At 44.4% G+C, this 22,723-nt stretch overlaps 1 protein-coding gene across 1 annotated transcript; it reads right to left on the bottom strand.

The window, feature by feature from the left end:
* Positions 1–16,376: 16,376 nt before the first annotated feature.
* On the bottom strand, positions 16,377–17,303 carry LOC144769853 (olfactory receptor 5V1-like). The gene has a single exon (XM_078654038.1). It carries the CDS (start codon positions 17,301–17,303, stop codon positions 16,377–16,379), a length of 927 nt encoding a protein of 308 aa, XP_078510164.1.
* Between the last annotated feature and the right edge of the window lie 5,420 nt (positions 17,304–22,723).

Below are 22,723 nucleotides of genomic sequence, written 5' to 3'. Positions count from 1 at the left end.
TTTTGGTGTCCTTAGACTCCTTAGGAAGATTCTCCCTCTGCTACCCTTTGAGGCTAGGCAGATTGTGATTCAAGGCCTGATTCAATCTTGCCTTGATTTTGGCAATGCTTTGTATTTAGGAGCCCCAGAATTTACCTTGCTTGAACTACAGATAATTCAAAACTGCGCAGCACGTACACTTCTGCAGTTACCACGCATGCTCTCATCCAAGTCTGGGCTGAAAAGCCTGCACTGGCTCCCTGTCAGGGAGAGAATTAATTTTAAATCGTTGTGTATTGCCCACCAGGCCTTCTGGGAAACAGGCCCAGTGATCAATCACTCTCTGATCACCCCATATCATCCCAGCAAACAATTGCGTTCATCTCATGCGTTTTTAGCCATAGTTCCCAAGATCAGGAGATCAAGAGCAGGAGGTAGCTCGTTCTCCTTTAATGTAGCCAAATTGTGGAATGCCCTCCCCCTCTATCTGAGATCTAATTCTGACCTGTCCTCCTTTCGTAAACAATTAAAAACGTTCCTGTTTAATAAATCGAGCTCTCCCTCGGCCCATGGGCCCCCGTAGGCAGCACCTTGGTCTCAGCGCTTGGACGCCTCAGGGCAGCTATTCGCGCTTTATAAATGAATTTTCACTTGGGGGAGTTATGTGAAAATCCATTGTCTCATATTCGCCTATTGTAGGTATTGAGGCGAAGAACATTAAGCCTCCTGACCTTCGCCCAAAGATGGCATTTTTGTTTGCCGGAATACAGCACAAAGTGAACCCTTGGAGCTCGAATGCTTTTTCTTCCCAAGTTTCTTGGAGCAATAGAAGGTCAAATGCACTCAGGTATTGAAGAAATTCGGGATTGTTGCTTTTACTAGCTCATCCATTGATGTTCCAGTAGTATATTCTGAGTTCCCTGGGCTTGCCTGAATGGGTGGTGAATTTTTCCCTTTTTTGTCAATTATCGACAGTCGTTGTGATGATTGTACGTTGTATTGACTTCCAGGTATGGATGGTTTTTGGCGAGAGATGGCTGCCTTCAGCTTGGTTTTGACCAGGCCGAGAACTTTTTATGTCTAGTGGCAACAACTTCGGCGAACTACTCCTTGCTCTCTTGAGTATGGAGTTAGTGATTTTTTGAACCGACGGTCTTGTCGATGGTAGGAGAGGTGTCGGATAGCGTGGTCGCTGTTCGAGCCTCAGTTCGATCCCCCATTGCTGGAATGTTGCTCCTTCTTCCATAATTTTGTGTGCTATTTCTTGTGAGTGCCATTTTGCTTTTGTTATATCTGGCCGATGAGGCTCAGTGTTTGGCTGAAACGCTATTTGCATAAGGTCTTTGCAGCTAATGGTTGCTAGGTTGGTCACTGGGCATAGGAGTCTTAGTATATTACTCCTATTTAATATATCGTCCCTACATCGAGATGTGTATTCAGGGAGGAATAAAATTGATGTTGGGCTATTCACATGCTCTGGTGTTGGTGAGTTGGTTTGAGGTCTCTCGTAGCCCTGTTGAGTTGGTTGAGGGGAGTGACTTGGGCGTACCATATCCAAGTAATTTGGGAGTTCGTTTTGTTGGCGGTCTATCCTTGCCCTACCATAGCAAACAGCAGTGTCCCGGGGGTAGGCACCCCGGGACACTGCAGGAGCCGGCCCTGGGGGGTGGCGGTCCCTAGGGCCTTCAAGGGCTCCAGGAGGGGGGCCGCGCGGTCCCCCTCCCACCAGTTAAAAGCCCCAGGGGTTGGTGGTCCCCGGGACTGGGGGATCCATCACAGACCCCCCTATTTTAAATATTAGTGCCCCGGGGAGGTGGCAGTCCCCGCGGCATGTGGGGGTGCTTGAGACCCCCACACAGGTTTTTTAATTTTAAAAAAAATAAGTCCTTGGGGGAGGCGGTACCTGGGGCTGCGGGGGGCCGTGAGCCCCACAAACTTCATAATAAAGCCCCTGGGGTGGCGGTCCCCGGGGCTCAGGGAGCCTTAGAGGCCCCCCAACATTCATATCCACTCATCAGGCAGATCACCTGTTGGATCCCATCCTGTCCAACCTTCAGTTTGATTGCAGCTCACTCGCTCTTCCTCTAGGGTGGTCCGATCATTACGCTATTCAATTTCAATTAGCCACCGCTGGGGATATTGTGCCAGTCCTCACGGGTGACTTAGGCAGTCGGAGGCCCTGGAACAAGCTAGATTTAGATTCCTTCAATAGTCTTCTAATGGCGAATCCTCCGGACGCCAATTTACCCCTTCGATCCTTAAATCTTGAGGTGTCTAATTGGTTAACCAGGTCTATTGACTCCTGTCTACCTCTGGTACCAAAACTCAGCTTTATTCACCACCCTCCCGCCCCATGGTTCAACAAAGATTTAAAGATCATGAAATCCAAGCGCTAGCACTTGGAAAGAAGATGGCGTAAATTCTATGCCCCCAGTTGTAGGTCCGATTACAAGGCCGCCCTTAATATGTACCACCTGGCCTGTAATGCGGCAAAATCCTTCTTTGTTTCGAACACCATTATCAACTCACTGAACCGTCCGCATGCATTATTCTCTATGGTTAAGAACCTGGCTGATCTAACACCTCACCTTTGCTACCCGCCCTTGACGAGACTCAGTGTAACTATATTGCAAATTTCTTTATCACTAAGGTTGAGACCATATACAACACATTAACTATCTCCACTCCCATTAACACTGAGAGTCTCCTGTCCGGTACAACCTGCGAGAGACACCTTCCCCCAACAGCTAAGATCTCTACATGGTCTCCTTTTGACAACAGATCTTTTTTTGACTGCCTAGCTAGGGTAAAATCCGGCTCTCCTCGAGACCCTTTACCTGTTAACATCCTGCAACAGCTTTCACCAGATGCCCTCGGACTTCTTAAAGAACTTCTAAACTCTTCTTTACGAGAGTCTTTCGTTCCTCTGGAATGGAAGGGTGCTGTGGTGGTCCCCTTGCTAAAAAAGTCAGGAGCCGATCCTACGATTCTGTCAATTTTTCACCCAATTTCACTGCTACCAAAGCTCTCCAAAATTTTGGAAAAACATGTGAATCGCCAGCTCACAGTCCACGTGGAAAATTCGGGCTTTTTACATCCTTCCCAATCAGGATTTAGAACCCATTTTTCTACAGAGACCACCTTGTTGGGGGTAACCGAGAAACTGCGGTCCTGCCTTGACCGAGGGTAATACGGCGCTCATTCTACTCAATTTTAGTGCCGCATTCGACACAGTGTCACATACCATCCTCTTAAAGTCTCTACAGTCAGCAGGAATAGAAGGCCCCGCTCTAACTTATGTACATATGGTCGCTTTCTCAGCAACCGTTCGTTTCAGGTTTTTTCTTCCAATTCCTCATCTTCTATCCGGACATCTGCGTACGGAGTTCCCCAGGGGTCCACTTTGAGCCCTTTGCTCTTTAACATCTATGTGAGACCCGTGGCGACCATTGTGGAGGATGCAGGTTTATCCCTATATTCGTATGCCGATAACACTCAAATTATCTTTTCTTTGTCCTCTACTAAAGCAGCTTCTATATCTTCTCTTCAGCTTGGACTGCGTCAGGTGTCGGAGCGGATGTGTTCCAATCTTTTAAAATTAAATGGAGGAAAGACTGAGGTTGTTATTTTAGGCAAACACAAGCATCTCTGGGGTCCCCAACACTGGCCCCAGAAAAAGGGGTCTCTTCCCCAACCAGTTACCCAAGTTCGTAATCTTGGGTTTATCATTAATAACAATCTTTCAATGCGGCAACAGGTGGTTAGCGTTGCAGCCACCTGTTTTACCATCTTAAGGTGGTTGCGGAAGATCATCTGGATGCTTCCTGACTCCACTAAAAGAATGGTGGTCCAGGCACTTGTCACCTCTCGCCTGGACTACAGTAATGTTCCTTACTTGGGCGAAAGTCAGGAGGTATTGAAGAAGCTCCAGGTGGTCTAGAATTCCGCAGCCCGCCTCCTATGTCACGTCCCAAGAAAAATATCGATCTCTCCCTTCCTTCGGGACCTGCATTGGCTCCGCATTGACAGCCGTATCAAATTTAAGACCCTGTGCTATGTTTTTAAAATAAAACAAGGGACTGCTCCTGCCTACCTTCAGGAACTTATATATCCATATGTCCCTTCCCGGTCTTTACGTTCCTCCACTCAAGGCGATTATGCAACACCCAGTTTTAAACTAACCAGAATGGGTGGCCGCTCCTTTTCATTTCTTGGGCCTAGACTTTGGAATTCCCTCCCAAGTTCTATGAAACATGAATCTTCTAACCTCAGGTTTCACCGAGATATCAAGACCTGGCTTTTCTCTCGGTGATTAGTTCTCCGTTTACTCAGTCTGCAGTAGAGGACATGCCTGCGCCGGGAAACCCTGTCAAGGGTAGCTGTGCGCATTACAAATTTAATTTAATAATATCCAAGCCCCAGGGGGTGGCAGTCCCCGGGGCTGCGGGGGGGGGGCGTTTGCCCCCCTGCTATTATACTTACTTTGCCCCGGGGGTCAGGGTGTTTCTACCCTGCCCCTTTTGCGTGTTTTTCTCATTTCTTTTGCTGCTTTCTTGTGCCTCGGTTCTACAGAGGCACAAGAGAACTTCCTGAGTGTTGACAGCCAATTAGCATAAAGCTCGTGCTCTGGAAGGTATTCGTACTGTACGCATACCGTACTTCGTCTATTGATATATCTATGATTTTGATTTTCTAAGAAACTACTGAATGGATTTACACCATTTAACAAAAAACGTAATCTGCGAACCAAACTCTGCCTTTCTGCCAAATTTGGTGTAATTCCATTCAGCAGTTCGGGCTGTAGCCTCACTTAAAGGTCCCAATGAAAAACTGCATGGGGAAAACATGTTTTGGGACCCCCTTTTTCTCGGCCCACGCTTAACGAATAACCCCCAATCTTTCAGGGAAGGAGCGGAGCAGAGCAGGCCATTTTCTTGCAGAATTTCGCGACGATTCGTCGACCGGTGCCAAAGTTATTCCAAATAGAATGTTGCGGATTTCCTATGGTAACTAGGTCCTAACTACAACTACCTACTGGCAACTGCCAGTAGGTAATATATATATATATATATATTTCTCCTGATCATTTCATCTTTCTATGTGTGCTGCATTCTACTGCACTTGAAGAAAGAGGAAAATGCCCATGAGGATTGTTTTTGTGCAAAAAGGTGTCCTTTCTGCACAAAAACAAATTCTACCTTTAATGGCAGCCCCCTTACTCCATGGTGTAAGGACTCCTGCTTTGGTGCTTGACAGTCACAAATGGGCCAGTGCAGAGAGAGAGCACGATTTTGCCATATTGCAGTAAATATAGTGCATTCCTGCTCTCTCCATTTGACACAACACAGCACAGTGTAGCAAGCTCTCTTACTGTGTTGCACCAAATGATGGCGAGCCTGCCCTGATGTTGGATGAGATGACTACCTACTGTAAAGTGAGGTAGTGGATCCTGAGCCAGGGTCTTCTAAAAGGATACTGGTTCCATTGGTGCACAGGAATGTTCTGTTGTTACTAGCATATGAAAGGGCCTTGGCAGGACAACTGGGATTTCGAAAAACACACAATAGCTTGAGCCCTCTTTTCTGCTGACTAGGATTATGCAGAGGCAAGGAGTTCCTCTATAGAATCTGGCCAGCTTGCCAAGTATGTTAAAAGTTAGGAGGGAGAAAAAAAGCATGGTTAGTTGCTCTACAAGTTGTAGGTGTTCTATATGAGGGTGTATGCCTAGATATAGTTGGCCCACTTGACTCTATCCCAGTCAGCCAACAAGTGTATCTATGTTACAATGGATCATAGGAGAGGATGTAGCGTTAGGGCTAGAGTGGTTGACCTTGAAGCCAGAGAGCTGGGTTTGAGTTTTGGCAATGACCCTCAACATCCTGTGATTATGGGCAAATCACTTAATCTTCCTGTGCCTAAGAAAAATGAATGTGTCCTTTTGTAACATAACTGGTGCTATGTAAAGCTCAGGTCTAGGTCGCCCTATAAAAAAACCTGTAGCTTAAGACAGCACCTCTGAGGAGTATAAAGCACCAGTAGTGCCAAGAGGTCTCCTGTTTTTTTTCCTAGTGTTGTTATTTTAGGAATGGTAATCCAAGACCAGTAATCCAATTTTATATTGTCGTACACAAGAGAGAAGTCGGAGAAGGCTGGTGTGACATCCTACTTCTCCACAGCGTACCACTCACAAACTAATGTTTTGGTTTAGTTGTTTAACAAAACAATGAAGAGCATTATGGGAGTATCCATCTTAAGCTTGTCTTTTTCTTCTATTTCTATCATCATGCACACCACAGCACGCACCTCCTTGTTTTAAAAAACGCAATTGCTTTTACTCATCGTTCTTGAACTCTACAGCGACAAGTTGATGAATGAGGTTACACCCGAGGTTCCTTTTCCAGGTAATGCATTTCACAAATACTTATTTGTTAGGTAGTTTTGTATAGACCAGTCAAAACGTAGGTCTCAGTTTGTGTTTTTTTTTTTGGTTGTTAGTTGGACTGGATTGTTGCCTACTGATCCACGAGCTGAACTCATTGCTTTGAGCCGCATTCTAATTCACATGGACCTGAGTGCACCTAGTTACACGCAACTAATCAATTTACCAGGTATTGATTTCCATGCCCACTTGAATGGCTAATTGCTTATCGCATTATACATATTACATAGAATTGAAAGCCTTTTACACCATTATTCATGTGTTTCATTCTTGGGGTCTAAAGAACAGCCTTCACTCTTTGTTCAGTTTGGAAGGATTATTTTTAAATCCTGTATCTCTGTTGACAGTTTGCTCAATTACTGCCATACACTCAGCTCTATTGAGATGCATGCTGAGTAATCTAGTTCAACTGAGAACTAGGCATCTGTTTGTGCATCACTCAGCTGCTTGATTTTGGCACAGTTGCCTTTATGCTTATGGCTCATATGCAGTTCAGTATTACAATGCATTTATGTAAGGCATGAGTGGCACAATCCATTGGCATTACAAAGTGAGGGTTACTGCGTAGTACGGTGTGACGTTTCCCATGGGCACTTCAGTTTCCAGTTTGATCTTCGGCTGCACTATGATGCAGATTGCAGTCACAAAGTGTGATTTCTTGTATCTCATTCTGCACTGAACTTTTCCTTTTTTCCCCTTCTTCCTCTTTCCTCATTTGCAGGTGTTCTTACTGCAAACTGCTTTTCACCTGACTTTCACGATGTTTATTCCAAACCTTTTTTCTTGATTCAAAGTTAAACCTGAAGAAGGGTGTAAAACTCGAAATGCCTTGGGTTACATCAGGAAAAATGTCAATCTTCAATTTCTGACACCTCAGCAACTTTCATCTACAAGAGTGGATCAACTTTTGTATGTGCATTGAAAGCTTGAAATCAACATGGTTTATATAAACTTTGTATAACAGAATTAACAGCACTTGTTCTACAAGTTGTTGTATATTGGTAAAATGTGAACGCAGATTGTTTGGTATTGAAGCCCTAGGGCACGCAGTTGAGCGGGAAGGTGTGAATGTCTCTCAGGAAGGAACATTAGTGGGACTGCCATTTGAAGAGGTGGTACCTCTATCAGGCAGGAAAGCCAAACATTGTGTGAACCCAAAAGACAGGCTTCAAATGGGAAGCCAACTTTGGAGGGCAAATTCTGATCACAAATAAGAGGAGCTGCTTTTTTGTTCTGGTAGACAGGTTGGCACCCGGGGCACAAAGATAGAAAAAGTAGCCAAACCAATTTACCAGAGGGTGTGTAACTCTCAGGTAACCACTCCTGTAGAGTGGTCTCTTGGGGTCCCTATACTGAAAGAGGGGATCTGAAATCGTGGAGCGAGAAGAATTCTTGGATAGCTGGATGCCGCACTAAACAGGAAGTCATCATGAGGCAGGACGGGTCCAACTAGACATCGGCTAGTAGTCACTTTACACCTGGGGGAAATATCTGGGCATTAATGCAGCACCCCTGCCACTCAGGCCTCATATCATGTCTGCGCTGGGGGGAGCATTGCCTTGCTTTTCACTGGACGCAGCAAAGAGAGGCTGCACCAAAGACTGGACTGCAACTGCTTAACCTGGACTAGCAAAGAGAAAAGTGTGCCTGTAGTGACCTGCTTAAGAAAAAGATATCCTCATGCTCCAGATAGAAGAAGGGACTCCAAGCACCAGTCGGCTGACTTCCTTTTACTACTACAGGGCCACAAAAGCTAAAGAAGCTTTCCCTGGCAAGCTGGTAGCCATAATTGCTTGACAGCCACTGACCATTGAAGTGCAGCCGGCAGACCAAGTTTGGATGCTCAAAAGTTGCAAATGAGTCTGTCAGAGTGCAGTTTAGTTGCCCAAATTGGACTCTAACTTCACTTAATGGGAACCGTTGGTTTCACTGTAATCAGAGACCAATTGACTAATGGCATGTGCTTTGCCTGGATGTCACGCGACCTTTAAAGCAAATCAACTTGAGTGGCAAAAGTCACCCCACCATGTTCATGAATCAAAAAGTGACCCACGTCACCCGATCAACATCCTCAGCATCCGACAGTATATTCAGTGCCTTGTATCCCTTGGCTCAGGACCACTCCACTGAAGTCTAAGGCGGTTCACTCATCGAACCTGGACTGGACTGGAGACTGCTTTGACTGCAAGGTATCTGTTCTACAAAGCCTTTGAGGCCCCTGTTACTCACTACCTGCAGGAGTTAGTCACCCAAAGTGGGCCGGAGTAGAATACTTTTCAAAGTCACCACTGTACTTACCAATGCTTGTTTGTGAATTGAGTGAAAAGCAGTGATTTACTATTTGCTTGATAATTTATATCTCCGAAACCCTCCAATGGATTTTGTTTACTTTGTTATCTAAAGAATAATAAAAATGTTAGTACTACCTCGAGCGTTCTTGAGTTCACTCACATCGCTGATGGTTAAGTTAGCTTTGGTGGTCAAACAGGCACGTGTCAAATGGCAGGTTTAAACACTACCGTACTATATGGGTGGGTTAAGCGCATCTGACTTTGACCTATATAATAGAGCTGCGCAGTGCACACATGCCTACTACTGAATGCATGGTTCTCCGGACATCCCACACCTTCACATAAAAACTGTGGTGGCAGCCCCTCTCTCATTGCCGGCCTTGATGTTCGCAGCTGCTGAGTGAAGGACAGGGCTCCTAGTGTAGTGTAGTTCCTATATTCCCAATAGGCTCTGCGCATTGGAATAATATAAACAGCAGTGTAGACGTAGGACTGAGGTCGACTAGGTCTCTACTGAATATATATGACATAATTAGTTTTGCCAGCTAACTCAGAGGTCACTAGAAATGTTCTCGAATAAACAAGGAGGAGTTTAACTTCCCTGGATAGACAAGAAGGGATTAGCTTCTGACAACCATAAAACATGACAACTTTGCTCCCTTAGTATAAGAGTGTATCTGTAGAGTCATGTGAAAACAATAGACAGCTATTTCACTCAGTCAATTGTGCATACTTAATTTCACCAGAGTGCAGAGAAATAGAGAGACGGGCGTTTTCAATAAAAGGTGTTATTTTATTGAGCAGTCTTCTTTCTCATGCAAGAGAAATGAATTGCCACAATTGCAATACTTAGTATAAAGTAAAGTGCGTACAGTAAAAGGAGTATTATAAAATAATACTGTAAAAGCATTGATATGGTTTCTTAGCAATATGATACTTTAAAATGGATAAAATATATACATACATAAATACATTGACTAACGTACTCAACTGGTGCTTCTAAATACGCCTACCCAGGTGTACCTGACCTAAGCCTAATACGTGGGAAGGAGTAAGTAAGTAGCAGTTTAAGTTAAGTTGGTTTTGCCAATAATCTGAATCAAGAATTCTCTTTAAGGGTTTAGTCAGCTCCGTACCTGGGTAATAGAAAGCAGGAGGTCTGGTATCTCTCTTTCAGGACTTGATATCCCAGTAGCCCGCAAGGGTATCTGGAAACACCGGAGCTGAATTTCTCAGCTGGAGAAAAGACAGCGTCTCTCTCAGTGCGTCAAAAGGCAGGGGCGGCGTCCGGGGGCTCTCGCATCAGCTGGGCTCTCGGGCAAGTAGATAGCCGCTGTGCTCCAAACCACCGTTTGTTTGCTTAAGGCAATGTTGGTATATTTATACCTGAAAGGTGCCGGGTTTGACGTAAGGTTGGACATAAGACGTCAATAAAGATGTCACTAAGAACTGGCCGTTCTTACAGTGCTCACAGGAGTTCTAGGACAAATCAAAACAAAGCATGGGGAATTCCCGGGTTGCTGGAGGTTTGGTTTGTTTAGAGAACTCGTTGTACTCTCTAGGAGTCTGGGGAAGTAGCCTTGCTTAATTTGGACTGCATGGGCTACAACTAAATATGGATATGATTCTTTATGCCTTTATAAGGATATTATTTATTATAACCACATAAGGGCATAAATTAGGAATATCGAATTAGGGTTCTAGATAGAAATACAACACTAGACTCAATCAATGTGACAACACACGCTTGGCACCATCTATTACAGCTACAGGAGGGCACTATTCTTTACTCACCACATGCGTTGCTAGACTGGTGTCGCTGGCTGCCCCCCTGTAGGCACAAAGGGGTCATGAAGGCACTACATTTGCTGGGGATACAGACCATAGGAGAGTTATTTGAGGATGGCTGAGTGTTTGTGGCCCTCCTGAGGCGGAAGCCGGGAGGTTGTGTTGCTCTGTTTAAACTTTACTTTTAAATTGTTTGCCTGCGCAATACGGCGTTTTTTTAACTTACTCGCAACATTTCCTAAAATTGCTTGATTGAATAAGCTTTGACCGCTGACTTCTTCCCCCTCCTCCCCGCTGCCTTGGGCCACTCCCAGCCGAGTATCGACGCTGTGGAGTTGGTCCCAGGCACAGACTTGAGGCGGCCATATTGTGTGTGGCTCTAATCTTCGCGCTCTAGTTGCGCATAAAAGGGGACGTCCATGTCTCCGCGCAGCGGACGCGCTCAGCGGCCGCGCCGGACCTGTGCCAGAGTCGTGCCAGAGTCCTGCCCGTCTGCGCCCGTCCACGGCCGGACGAGCCCAGGGGCTAGGGATACTGCCACTCTCCTCACTTACTCTCCCACTGCCCTTAGGAAACTACAACCCGCTCACTGCGTCCTCTCTCAAGCAAGCCGAGAACGTGCCTCCTCATGCCGCATTGTGCGTAATATCTCCTCCCCATGTCCAGTTGCAAGCCCCCAGCCTGCCCCGGCATTACCGAGACGCATATCCGTGTATTATACTTAAACACACGTTCATTTGTAAAACACCAGGCCGACCTTCTCCTCCTCCTTCTTGATGAAAGACCTGATATCCTCCTACTCACTGAGACCTGGTTGACTGACGACTCTCTCCCTGACATCTTGGCAGAACTGCCCCCGATTACTACATGCTTAACACGAACCGACCCTCTGGTCGGGCTGGCGGAGGGGTGGCAGCTGTCATTCGAAAGGAGTTCAAATTCATTTCCACCTCCTCTCTTATCCTCGCTGATGTGGACAACCTTATCATCAGCCTGGAGACTGGAGAGGGAGCCCTTACTCTTATCGTACTCTACCGCCCCCCCATCCCATGCCTCTGTTTCCAGCTGCCTTCAGCGAACAGCTGGCCAACCTGATCACTTATTCTGCTGGATATCTGCCTGGCTCTGCCGGACTGCATCCTATCCCTGTTAAACACCTCTCTCGAGTCAGGCACGGTGCCCAACTCCTTCAAGGAGGCAGTCTTGGTGCCTTTACTAAAAAAAACGGTTCCGACCCTGAGGACCTTGCCAACTATCGGCCTATTTCTCTTTTGCCCTACCTATCCAAACTTTTGGAGGCACATGTCACCAGCTGCCTCTCTCAATTCATTGAGTGTTCCAACTACATCGAACCTAACCAAGCCGGTTTCAGACCAGCCCACTCCACCGAGGCTGTGACCCTGGCAGTCATGGATTCTTTAAGGGGCAATTGCGACAAAGGGGCACCTCAAGCGCTCGTCTTATTATATCTGTCAGCAGCGTTCGACACGGTGGACCATAACATCCTTCTCCACCGTGTCGAGCAGGTCGGCATCCAGGGCCTGGCCTCTGCCCGGGCAGAACCCAAGTGGTTCGTTTAGGCCCTTTCACGGCTGCCAAGGTGCCATCTACTTGTGGAGTGCCTCAGGGATCCTCTCTGTCCCCTCTGCTTTTTAACCTCTACCTTCAACCACTTATCCACTCCCTGAAGAGGTGGGACATCACTGTCTTCAATTATGCAGACGATCTGCAAATTATCTTCCCTCTTAACACCCCAAATGCAGCCACTAACTGTCAAGCGGTGATGTTACACATCCAACAATGGATGAACCTTAATCAGCTTAAGCTGAACCCGGGGAAAACAGAAATAATTCTCCCAAGCAACAGCCCCACCTATTGGGGTCCACAGTTCTGGCCGGCGGAACTTGGCCCCCCACCTGCTCCAGACAAATCTGCAAAAAGTCTTGGGGTCATCATCGACACGGAGCTCTCACTCAAGCCCCAGGCGGGTGCTGTTGTGTCGTCATGCATGTTCCAGCTCAGAAAAATCAGGAAAATCTCCCACCTCCTTACACCTGAGGCTCTGATACAAGTCCTGATTGCCCTGGTACTCTCCCGCCTTGATTTTTCAAACTCTCTGTACCATGGCCTCCCAAAATCCCTTCTCTACAGGCTTCAAATAGTACAGAACCAGGCGGCTAGATTGGCCTACAAGACCCCGAAGTGGCAGTCTGTGAAGCCATTACTTCGCAAACTCCATTGGCTGCCGGTCGAATGGAGGGCTGCATTTAAGATCGGCTCCCTAGCATTCAAAGCTGTCTCTGGGACCTCTCCTACCTTTCTTATATCCCTGGTCACCCTCTACCGTCCGGCACGCAATCTACGGTCCTCTCATCACCAGCTCTTGGCTACCCCCCAGTTAAGCTTAAAAAATTCGGCGGCCGCAGATTTGCTCACTTAGCCCCTAACCTCTGGAACCCGCTACCTCTCCCGTTCAAATCTTCCAAATCTCTTCTGGAGTTTAGAAAACTCCTGAAAACGTTTCTCTTTACACAGTCTGGCTAGACCCCCGTGCCTACATATTTCAGCATTCAATCAGCGCCAGGAAACTTATGGTGACAGATCGCTATACAAAACCCCCTTAAGATAAAATGGCACTGCCAAGACCTGGGGAGATATGGAGACAGGAGAAGACACACCTACTATCCTTTCACAATTCCAATTCCCCAGAACCAGAAATGCGCGGCTGAATATATTAGGAGACAAATTACTAGAACAGCCAGAGCTGCTAGCATTGTCCTACTTAATAACGGCAAAGTCGCCTTCCAGAATAATGTCTAAAATTTACCAGCTATCCATGTCCTATAGGGAAAATCACTCCGCTGAAGCGTGTTTAGCCTGGCAGTGTGATCTGACACGGGACATTGACAATGCTATGTGGACTTACTGTTGCACTAGCACAAAACACATATCCTTGAACGGAACACATAGGCTGGTCCACTTTAAGTACCCCAACAGGGTATATTACACCACAGAGAGATTACATAGATACAGCGTGCAGGAAGAACCGGCCTGCGACCGATGTAATGAGCAGATAGCAGACTTCCACCTCCTTCCCTGGTCCTGCCGGGGATATCTAAGTTCTGGGACTCAGAGCTAGGACGCGTGGCTACTCTAAGCAAATTCCTAAAGGAGTGAGGTGATTAGTGGTATGGATTTGTTATTAGCAAAACGTAGAGGGGTGATCTGCTGGTCACGGGTTCTGCTTCCCACGATTGGCCAATGGTCATGTGACATGCTATATTGTTGCACCCAAACGGAAATTCTAGTGACCTTCTCCCGCCGGGGAGCAGACCTAAAAACTTTTGAGAACTGTATAAAACGTATCTTGCAACTAGGGAGGAAGGCACAGTTACTGCTGAACGGAACACACCGGAGCAGACGGGAACCACCATTGACATATAGCTGAGCAAAGCCCGTCCTAGTTGCATAGTTTCAGGACAGTACCGGGTGGGATTGGATGTGGGTAGGTGGAGGGGTAGGGAATGTTAATAAAATGCCCTTTGGAAAATATGTTAGCTGACCACTCGACACTTTGGGGCTGATTCCGATGTCGGACGGACCTAAGTCCTTCCGACATCGGGCAGGAGCTGTTACCGACCGACCTGCTGTCGTCTGTTACAGCCTTGCAAGTACGATGCGACCAAACCCTGTTTGGTCGCATTTGTATACCTGATAATGCAAGCATGCTTTCCGGTCGAAAAGCATGCTTGCATTGCTCAAGGTAGGGGTGCAGTTCATCCCTGCACCCTGTGGTGGGGGCACCATAGGTGCCCCCCAGGCTGCCATACGGCGGCCTCACACCCTTGGGGGCCCTTTTGGGGGCCCCCAGAGACAGCCTTTTTGTGCTAGACAGACCGACACAAAAAGGCAGTGAAAAGTTGTCATCGTACTCCCTCGGTCGTAAAGAGGCGACCGGGGGAGTACTGGAGGATTTCCGGATGGCAGACGGGCTCTCCAAGCCCGTCGTAGGCCATCTGGAAATCCGGAAATCAGAGTCGGATTCCATTCCGACCGAGCCCATCGGAATGGCTCGGTCGGAATGGAATACGGCTAGCAATGACCGATTCGGTCGGAAGGGCGCCGACCATGGTTCGGAGCCCTTCCGACCCGAATCGGAATCGGCCCCTTTGTGTTGACATTTTTGACTACTGTGTGTTATTGAGACTGTTATATTGCAGCCCTGAGTCTCATGTTTGTTTTGTAGAAAACTCAATAAACTTATTAAAAAAATATATTATAACAAAAATGTGATATCTTTTTGTCAATTGGTGTCAGATTTCTTTTGTGTCATATTTCTTTCTTATTCACCCGATTTTGTGTTTCTAAATATTTACACTTGTTCATTCATTAATTTCTGACTTCTCAAAGCCACATCTACACAGGATTGACCTAATATTTTACACATGAGCTTGACTGCACCCACGATGGATGTGAGTTTATTACATGGTGAGGTGGTACAACCATTACGAGTAATAAACTGGTGTTCTCCCCGTGATCTACTGCAAACAACCCCACAGTACCCCTCTGTACCTAAGACAGGATGGTAGAACCTGTATTTCCCTGTATTGAGCTTCTGTGCCCACCCTGGAGTTGTGGCCAAGGAAATGAGCAATACATCCTTTGTAATCGCTCAAAACCATTTTTTGTGCATTTCCTTTCCAACTGGGATTGTGCCTGGCTGAATAGAGAGACATGCGAGGGAGAAGGCCTGGGTTTTAGCTACACCAGACTGTGACTGGGTATGTCTCTTCAAAGCTAAATAAGTTCTTAGGCACAGACCAAATGGACTACTAGGTGTACAGAACACCTCCCCATGCAGACTTTGTCTAAGCTTTGAGAATAGGATCACATCTGATCGAAGGGGTTATTCAGATTCTGAGTGACAGTTGTAGCTCATGCAAAATGGCCTTTAGATGCTTTAGGGAGGGAAATTGTAACTTCCCCAAAGTAACTTTTACAAAATATATATTACTAATCCAACATTCTCTAATGTATTGTGATTGTCATAAATACTTTAAAAGTCAAAACATGGACTTTATAGCAGTTTCTAGCTGAGGATAACAATATTACATTTAATATTGCATGCCAATGCTTTTCTATGGAGCAACCAACCCTGTTACAGCAAAAGCAGCCATTAGGGCCTTTCCACTGTAAATATATGTTGACCATTACAATTTTACATGTCCTACTTTTAAGCCTACTGAGGGCTGATTTATTAATATTTAAAAGGGAGGGCAAGGCCCAACAAAAGGGGATATTTTGACAGGTTGAATTTGCAGTTTTAAAACTGCACAGCCAGGCTACAGATGGTAAGCCTACAGTCACTGTAAGGGCTGGCTGCAGTCCACTTTTGACATTTGAATGTCATGCCCTGGGTACACTTTGTAGTACATACTAGTGACTTATAAGTTATAGGTAAGTTAACTATGCTTCTACAGGGGTAAGCCAGTTTCAACGTTTTAAAAAGGGGTGCACAGGCACTTTGCCACTGCTTAGCAGAGGTATAGTGCACAGAAATCTTAGGTAATACCAGGCAAACAATGGTCATTTTGAAGTTTGAAAATGAAAGCTGTCCAGCAGGAACACATGTTATAATATAATAAAACACAACACATAATGGCAAAATACAAAAAAGAGAGGAAGTTGTTCCTCACAAATTAAGCCTATACTTATTTAACATGGGAATTGTGAAGACACAACTGGTTTGATGTGTAGACATGAAGGAATACTACAGGACGCTACATGCTGGAATAGGTTATCAGTAAGAAACATTTACTTGTATGCTATATGTTTTCAGACCATATAAAGACATATGCTGTTTTTTTGTTTCTAATCAACTATATTGCGGTCTTAGTCTTCCTCAGGGTATCTTTAAACTGTTTGTTTTTCAGACTGTATATAATGGGGTTACACAGAGGAGTTGCCGCCACATATAACAGGGACATCAGTTTGTTCTCATTCATTGTAAATGTTGATGTTGGTCGTATGTATGTAGAAATGATGATACCATAGAATAAAATGACAACAGTCAGGTGAGAAGCACATGTTGAAAAGGCTTTGCGTCTCCCTTCCGTAGACCTGATTTTCAGGATTGCTGAGATGATGTTGATGTATGATGTCACTGTGAAAGCAAAAGGTGCCAGCCCAAAAATAACAGCTGTGAAGTAGGTCATTCTCTCAATTGTACCAGTGCTGCTGCAAGAAAGTGCCATCACCGCTATTAAATCACAGAAGAAGTGGTTGATTGTGTGAGAACCACAGAAGGAGAGTCCGAAAACGAGTGTAGCATGTGGTATTGCGTCTATGAATCCAACTATCCAGGCTCCTGCAGCAAGACTGATACACATTACATTATTCAAGATATATATGTACCTTAAGGGATAGCAAATGGCCACATAATGATCATAGGCCATTACTGCAAGAATAAAGAATTCCACAGACGCCAAGGACATGAAAAAATACATCTGTGACAGGCAACCAGTGAAAGAAATTAGTTGTCTGGGCAGAAAGAAGTGTGCCAGCATTTTTGGGAAAATTGTTGTTGTGTAAGTGATGTCAATAAAGGCTAAGTTTGAGAGAAAAAAATACATTGGTGTATGCAGTTCTTCGCTGGAATAAACAATTGCCATGATAAGAAGGTTCCCCACCAGTGTTGCCATATAAATTAAAAGCAAGGCAAAAAAAATTGGAAACAGCAGATGCGGAAAATCAACAAAACCTGTGATTAGGAACTCGTTTGCTGAGGTCTGATTTCTAAGTTCCATTTGTCTCTTGAGGCAGCTTCTGTGTATTGGAACCTCATGACTTTCTACAATTAAAAAGACAAGATTCATCAATATGGGAGATGAACGGTCATTGATGTTTAATGGTATATCGGCACTTGGCTCTCATTATTTTAAATTTCCAATTAGACACAATCTGTCAAATTATTGACATGCACATTACAGGAGTACAACAGTTACGAAGCACTTTGGTTTGTTATCGTTACTTTTTTCACAAGGACAATAAACAAGCCTCACATGATGTATATTCTTGATTTCAATGTTAATATGTTGTATTCAGATTTTACTATTCAAAACTCTTTTAATAGTTACAACTTTTCTACATATGAACATTATTGAAAGATTGCCATTGATAATACTGACATTTTATTATATTTTATTACACATGAAAGCGTCAAGAAATTGAGGTTATAACTTTCATAATGCAGACCTAATATATATATATAATATATAATATGTCTGATATTCTTGACCTACTACAACGGACTGAAATTTATCTCAATGGATCATTCATACCAAAGTTTGAATGAATAAGAGAATAGTGGTAGCTACCAATTACCTGCAGAGACTCCATAGTAAGTAAAGGTCTGACAAATGTCCAATTCTAAAAACTAACAATTGAAACATTATCAAATTCCACTATATTTACCATCTGTCTAATGGTGTGACCAAAGGCTAACCAAGAAGAGTAGAGCTATAAATCAGAGACCTCAAGAACATTTATTGTAGCATTTAAGGTCCCCGTTCACTTACAACCTATGTGTTATGTTCATTATGTTCATTATGTCACCCTTCATCCACACCCACCCTCTTCCTCCTCTTGGCTCGCTTTTCCACCCTTTGGGTTCACCTTGAATGCTGATGCGTGGGGTGGATGGTACTGGATTTTGTTGCAAATCTATGAGTGTTAAAATGTTCTATTAAAGTCTGTATTTACTTTTACTACTTCAGCGGTGAGCTTGACTGTGTCTAGTGGACAGGAAACAATGCATTTCTGAGAGGCCTGATCGCCCTTCAAGTCTGCCTTCCCCATCAGCCCTCTGAAGCACATGATGTGCCGTACCGCCTCAACCCACGCTAATGAAAAGGTACGCCTCTAAATATAGGAATGTCACCATCTATTTTCTATTACACACCTTAAAGAATCATGCAATTCAAGCCTCATTTTAACACCTAGAGCGCAATTTCAAATTCTTTGTTCATCAATGGTCAATGTGCTGTCAAAAACCAGAGAGGACATTTTATAAAGTATAAAATCAGTCAAACAAAACTGAGGAGATTTATAAACTACACAACATTTTCTCTCCAATTCATTTATGAAATTCCATCTAACTAAGCTTTAATGGATATTATAAGAACCAGCACAAGTAGAGCATCAATCTCTGAAGATACCTAATTCACTTCTCTAAGAACATTCTAGATAAACGGGTCACGTGGCCAACAACTACATCTGAATGATATTTAAACCCAATAAAAACAATGAACAGTGCTGTAAGCTGCTATTCAAACACTCTCCAGTTCCATCTATTTTATCCAAAGATCTTTTATTGCAGGTGACATATGTCTTATTCAGTAAATGCCTAATTAATGCCTTTGATTCTAGCACAAGCACAGGGTTGCAGGTGGCATGGGCAACAATGTGCACTGCTCAGGCACTCAGTAGGGTGAACTGTAAGTACCTTCTACAAGATTTACTGCACTTTGGAGTCAGGGAGAAGATTATAGGAGTAATAAGAATGTATATATGTTGCTGAAATGCAGCAAGTCTTTGAACTCTTGCAAGAGCAGGCAGACATCTTGAGTGCTGTTGCATATATGCACACCAAAGCCCAGCTAAATGCTTGTCTTCATTTCTATCAAGTTGAGGTCATACTTTTGTTGGTGTCCTGGGTCAATGGTCAGATGCTGGCAATCTAGGACGGGTGCAAGCACTTCTTCTTGGCCAGCCATTTTCTGTGTCTTCTGAAAACCTATAAATGAAAGAAACAGTAAAATATAAGTTTGAAAACCTGCTTAGTGGAAACTCCTGGGGAAAGGTAAACCAGAAGAAGCTTATAAATGAAGTAAAAGAAGGTAAATCAACTCAAAATCAGAACACCAACAAACATATGCAGTATGAACACATTTTCTCTCAGAATTAAAATGAATGGTCATTACCTTGGTTCAGAACTGCCTGAACGATTAGTAAAGTCTATGATCAGACATTTGAGCTAAAGAATAAACAGTGTTCAGGCAACATGGTGAAAATAAATTAATAATGGAAAAGCAGTGATGGAACTGCCTAGTGACCAGGGGTTAGATTTATCATAGGAGTGCATTACCCTTACATTACACAAGGTGACGCAAGGGCAACACAATCCTCAAGTCAGATTTACTAAGCCACAGTAGGTCACCTTGTATGGCCCTCCATAGCTTGGTAAATCTGGACTAACGTAAACTAGCACAAGTCACTGTTGAACAGCCTTTACAACGAAACTTTTACAACGCACTACCATTACGACGCAACTTTTACAACGCAAACTATTACAACACATTGCTCTGGGGGGCGCTCTAGGATAGGGAATAGGTTAATTTGCTATCCAATAACCTTCCCTGGTGTCCACAGGGACTGGAGTTGGAATAGTAAATTAAACTATTCACTATCCAGCGCCCAAAAGCACTATGCGTTGTAATGGACTGCGTTGTAAATGCATGCGTTGTAACGTCATACATCCAAGTCACTGCGTTGTCTTATACTGCACCAGGACGGCATTCCATGGGTGCAGCTTAAGTGTTCTAATGTACCCACCCATGTATTTTGGTGTATTCTCCCATTTACCAAGACTGGTAAACCTGGGAATGCATCAAAATATATGCCTTCCTGATGGAGGTGCAATAAGGAGAAATATGCTTATGTCTCCTTGTTGTTTCCTATCTCTAAGTATGAAGCACTCAACAACTCACTTAGAAAGAGGGGGAAAGACTCTCAGTAATGATTTGGTGTCCCTTCCTGCACAAGACCAAACCTGCCTGCAACGCAGGCACGCTTGCACCAATGCACTAGGGTGCCAGTGTTGGTGCTAGACAGCACTCAGTTTGCTACTGCAGTAAGAGACAGGAATGTCCTATATCAAGATAGATATAGTACATTCTGTCTGCTCTATTTGATGCAGTGCACCCATGAAAGTTGACTTGCTGCTGTGTGCTGCTTCAAATCATTATACATCTGCCACCAGGTGTAATAACATAACTCAGTGGAGCAGTATATAAGATAACTGTTCTTAAATGAGTGCTTTAGTTTGGAATTTTGTCTCAGCAACATGCAATGAACTAAAATCCAGAAACCAATTTTCAATCTTAAAGAGCTACATGTAAAAATTGTGGGGAAAAAAACTGGGCTTTATTTGGAGTTTAGCATTACAACGTTGCAAACAACTAGCCCACCCAATTTCTGATTAGAAATACAGCAGTCCAATGGTGATGTTGCCATTAGAGGTCAGTGACTGCCGCACCAGTAGCTTGACTGCTGTATTGAGACTACTGTCGTCGGACGGTTGTAGTACCACTGCAGCCGACAGAGGACTGTGTTCCCTGGCAGTGGTGCAGTGGTTAGGGGCTAACAATATGCATATTATGAGTTTCCTGAGTCTCACGGAGCTTCCTACTACATGAAAATGCTGGTGGTCAAGAAACAAATTGGGCCTACAGGGCCCCCCTTGCCCCAGGCATATTGGTGCATGGAGGGTGGCACATGTTGTGTCCCCTTGTGTGCATGTCTCCCCAGTACCAGGGTGGCATGGAATTCACAATCTATTCTGGGCTGGAACGCGCTAGGGTGGTTCCGCGGCAATGCAGCATTCAGGCTCACATTGAACCTTTTTAATTCACCGCTGTGGGACCGCCACACCGCATGTCCAACAGACCACGATTTTACTTGTGATCTGGTGGGAGGGTGACAGCCCTGTTTGGTGGTCCTGGAGCAGGGCAGTGGTATGGCAGCCTGCTACAGGACTGCAACACTTATATTTGGGCCCTAGGTTTGCAGCGAGCCTCCATGCATCTAAATAGGATGGACAGTATATCTGCTGCTTCATAGTATATTTCATGTATCTGCCAAACTCTAATTACGATCCTCTGTATTGAATAAATAGTGCATATATTATAGTGAAAACTGCCACTGTTCCATTGTCTTTAACCCCATGTTGTATGTCTTTGCTTGGATAATCTGAATTCATTGGCAACCCACGCAGGGAAGCAGACATTGGTGATGGAACAATTGTCATACTAGGGGTGCTGTCATCAACGTGTACCAAATTAGCAACAACCATTGAGGAAGAGAGTTCTGTTGTTTGTAGCCTATGGTGCACTTTGGAGCACACTGTCACAAATATATTACTAAAGCATGGTGTGGTGACGCACTGTCATTTGCAGACAGTAGATTCTTCATTGAAAGTATCACTTAAGTTGCGCAGACAGGCAGTTTTACTGATGAAAGTATACAGGGTACAAATGATAATGTATGGGGATCCTGTGAGTATTTTGTAATTTACGCATTACTGAATAAACTGTCTTGATTTATTTTCATCATATTGAAAACTTTATTTACAAACACTTTAGAATTACAAAAGTGTGTTTCATATGTACAAAAGTGTAGTCAGGGAAAGAAAAGTAAACACAAATCTCCATGTTTAAAGACTAAACTCTGTCTTTGACCACCTCAAATATGACAAGATAAAAATTTGAAGCCTTCTTTGTTGATCATTTACCCCCTAAACTCCAGTAAGGTTATTTTTGGGTTGCTGCAGCACCAACAGCACCCCCACTTCCAGCGCTTTTGGAAGCAGTTGAGGATAAGTCAGAGTATGTCTCTGCCTCTCTCCTAATAATCTTTTGTGGCTGTGACAGGGTAAAGGATTAGATGGACTAATGTGGCTGTTTGTGTTCATAATTGGAACAATTCTTTATGAGCATGCTGTGCATTGCTTCTTTAAGGTAAGTGTTCTGACCTAGAGCTCCTGGGTACTTAAGTCTACCAAGTGCCAGTGGTCAGCTGGCAAGAATTTAGGGCTGTGTTAGACAAATAACTCAACAAAGAATCAACCGTTGAGAGATCCATTCTCTTATCAGATGCCTCCAAATTAAACAATGACTTGTATTGAAGTCTTAGGACTTAATTAAGAGGTTGGTGGGCAGGCCACCAAAAAGCCCCAGCTGCAACTCACCTTTCAAATGTTCCTGCTGTAGTAGGAGGGATTTCCAGTGAGTGTTGCACAAATAGCAACAGCACTTTCAGGAAAAATGCTGAATAGAGGCTTGGAAGCCATTTCATGGCAACATGTCAGACGGGCTTGCATTTTCTTTATTTTTGAAGCCCAGGACTGGGGAGGCGTTTGTTTTTGAAAAAATGAAAAAAGCAATATCAT

Source organism: Lissotriton helveticus, chromosome 7, assembly GCF_964261635.1.
Source record: "Lissotriton helveticus chromosome 7, aLisHel1.1, whole genome shotgun sequence".
Taxonomy (NCBI): Eukaryota; Metazoa; Chordata; class Amphibia; order Caudata; family Salamandridae; genus Lissotriton; species Lissotriton helveticus.
This window is presented reverse-complemented; position numbering and strand designations above follow the sequence as displayed.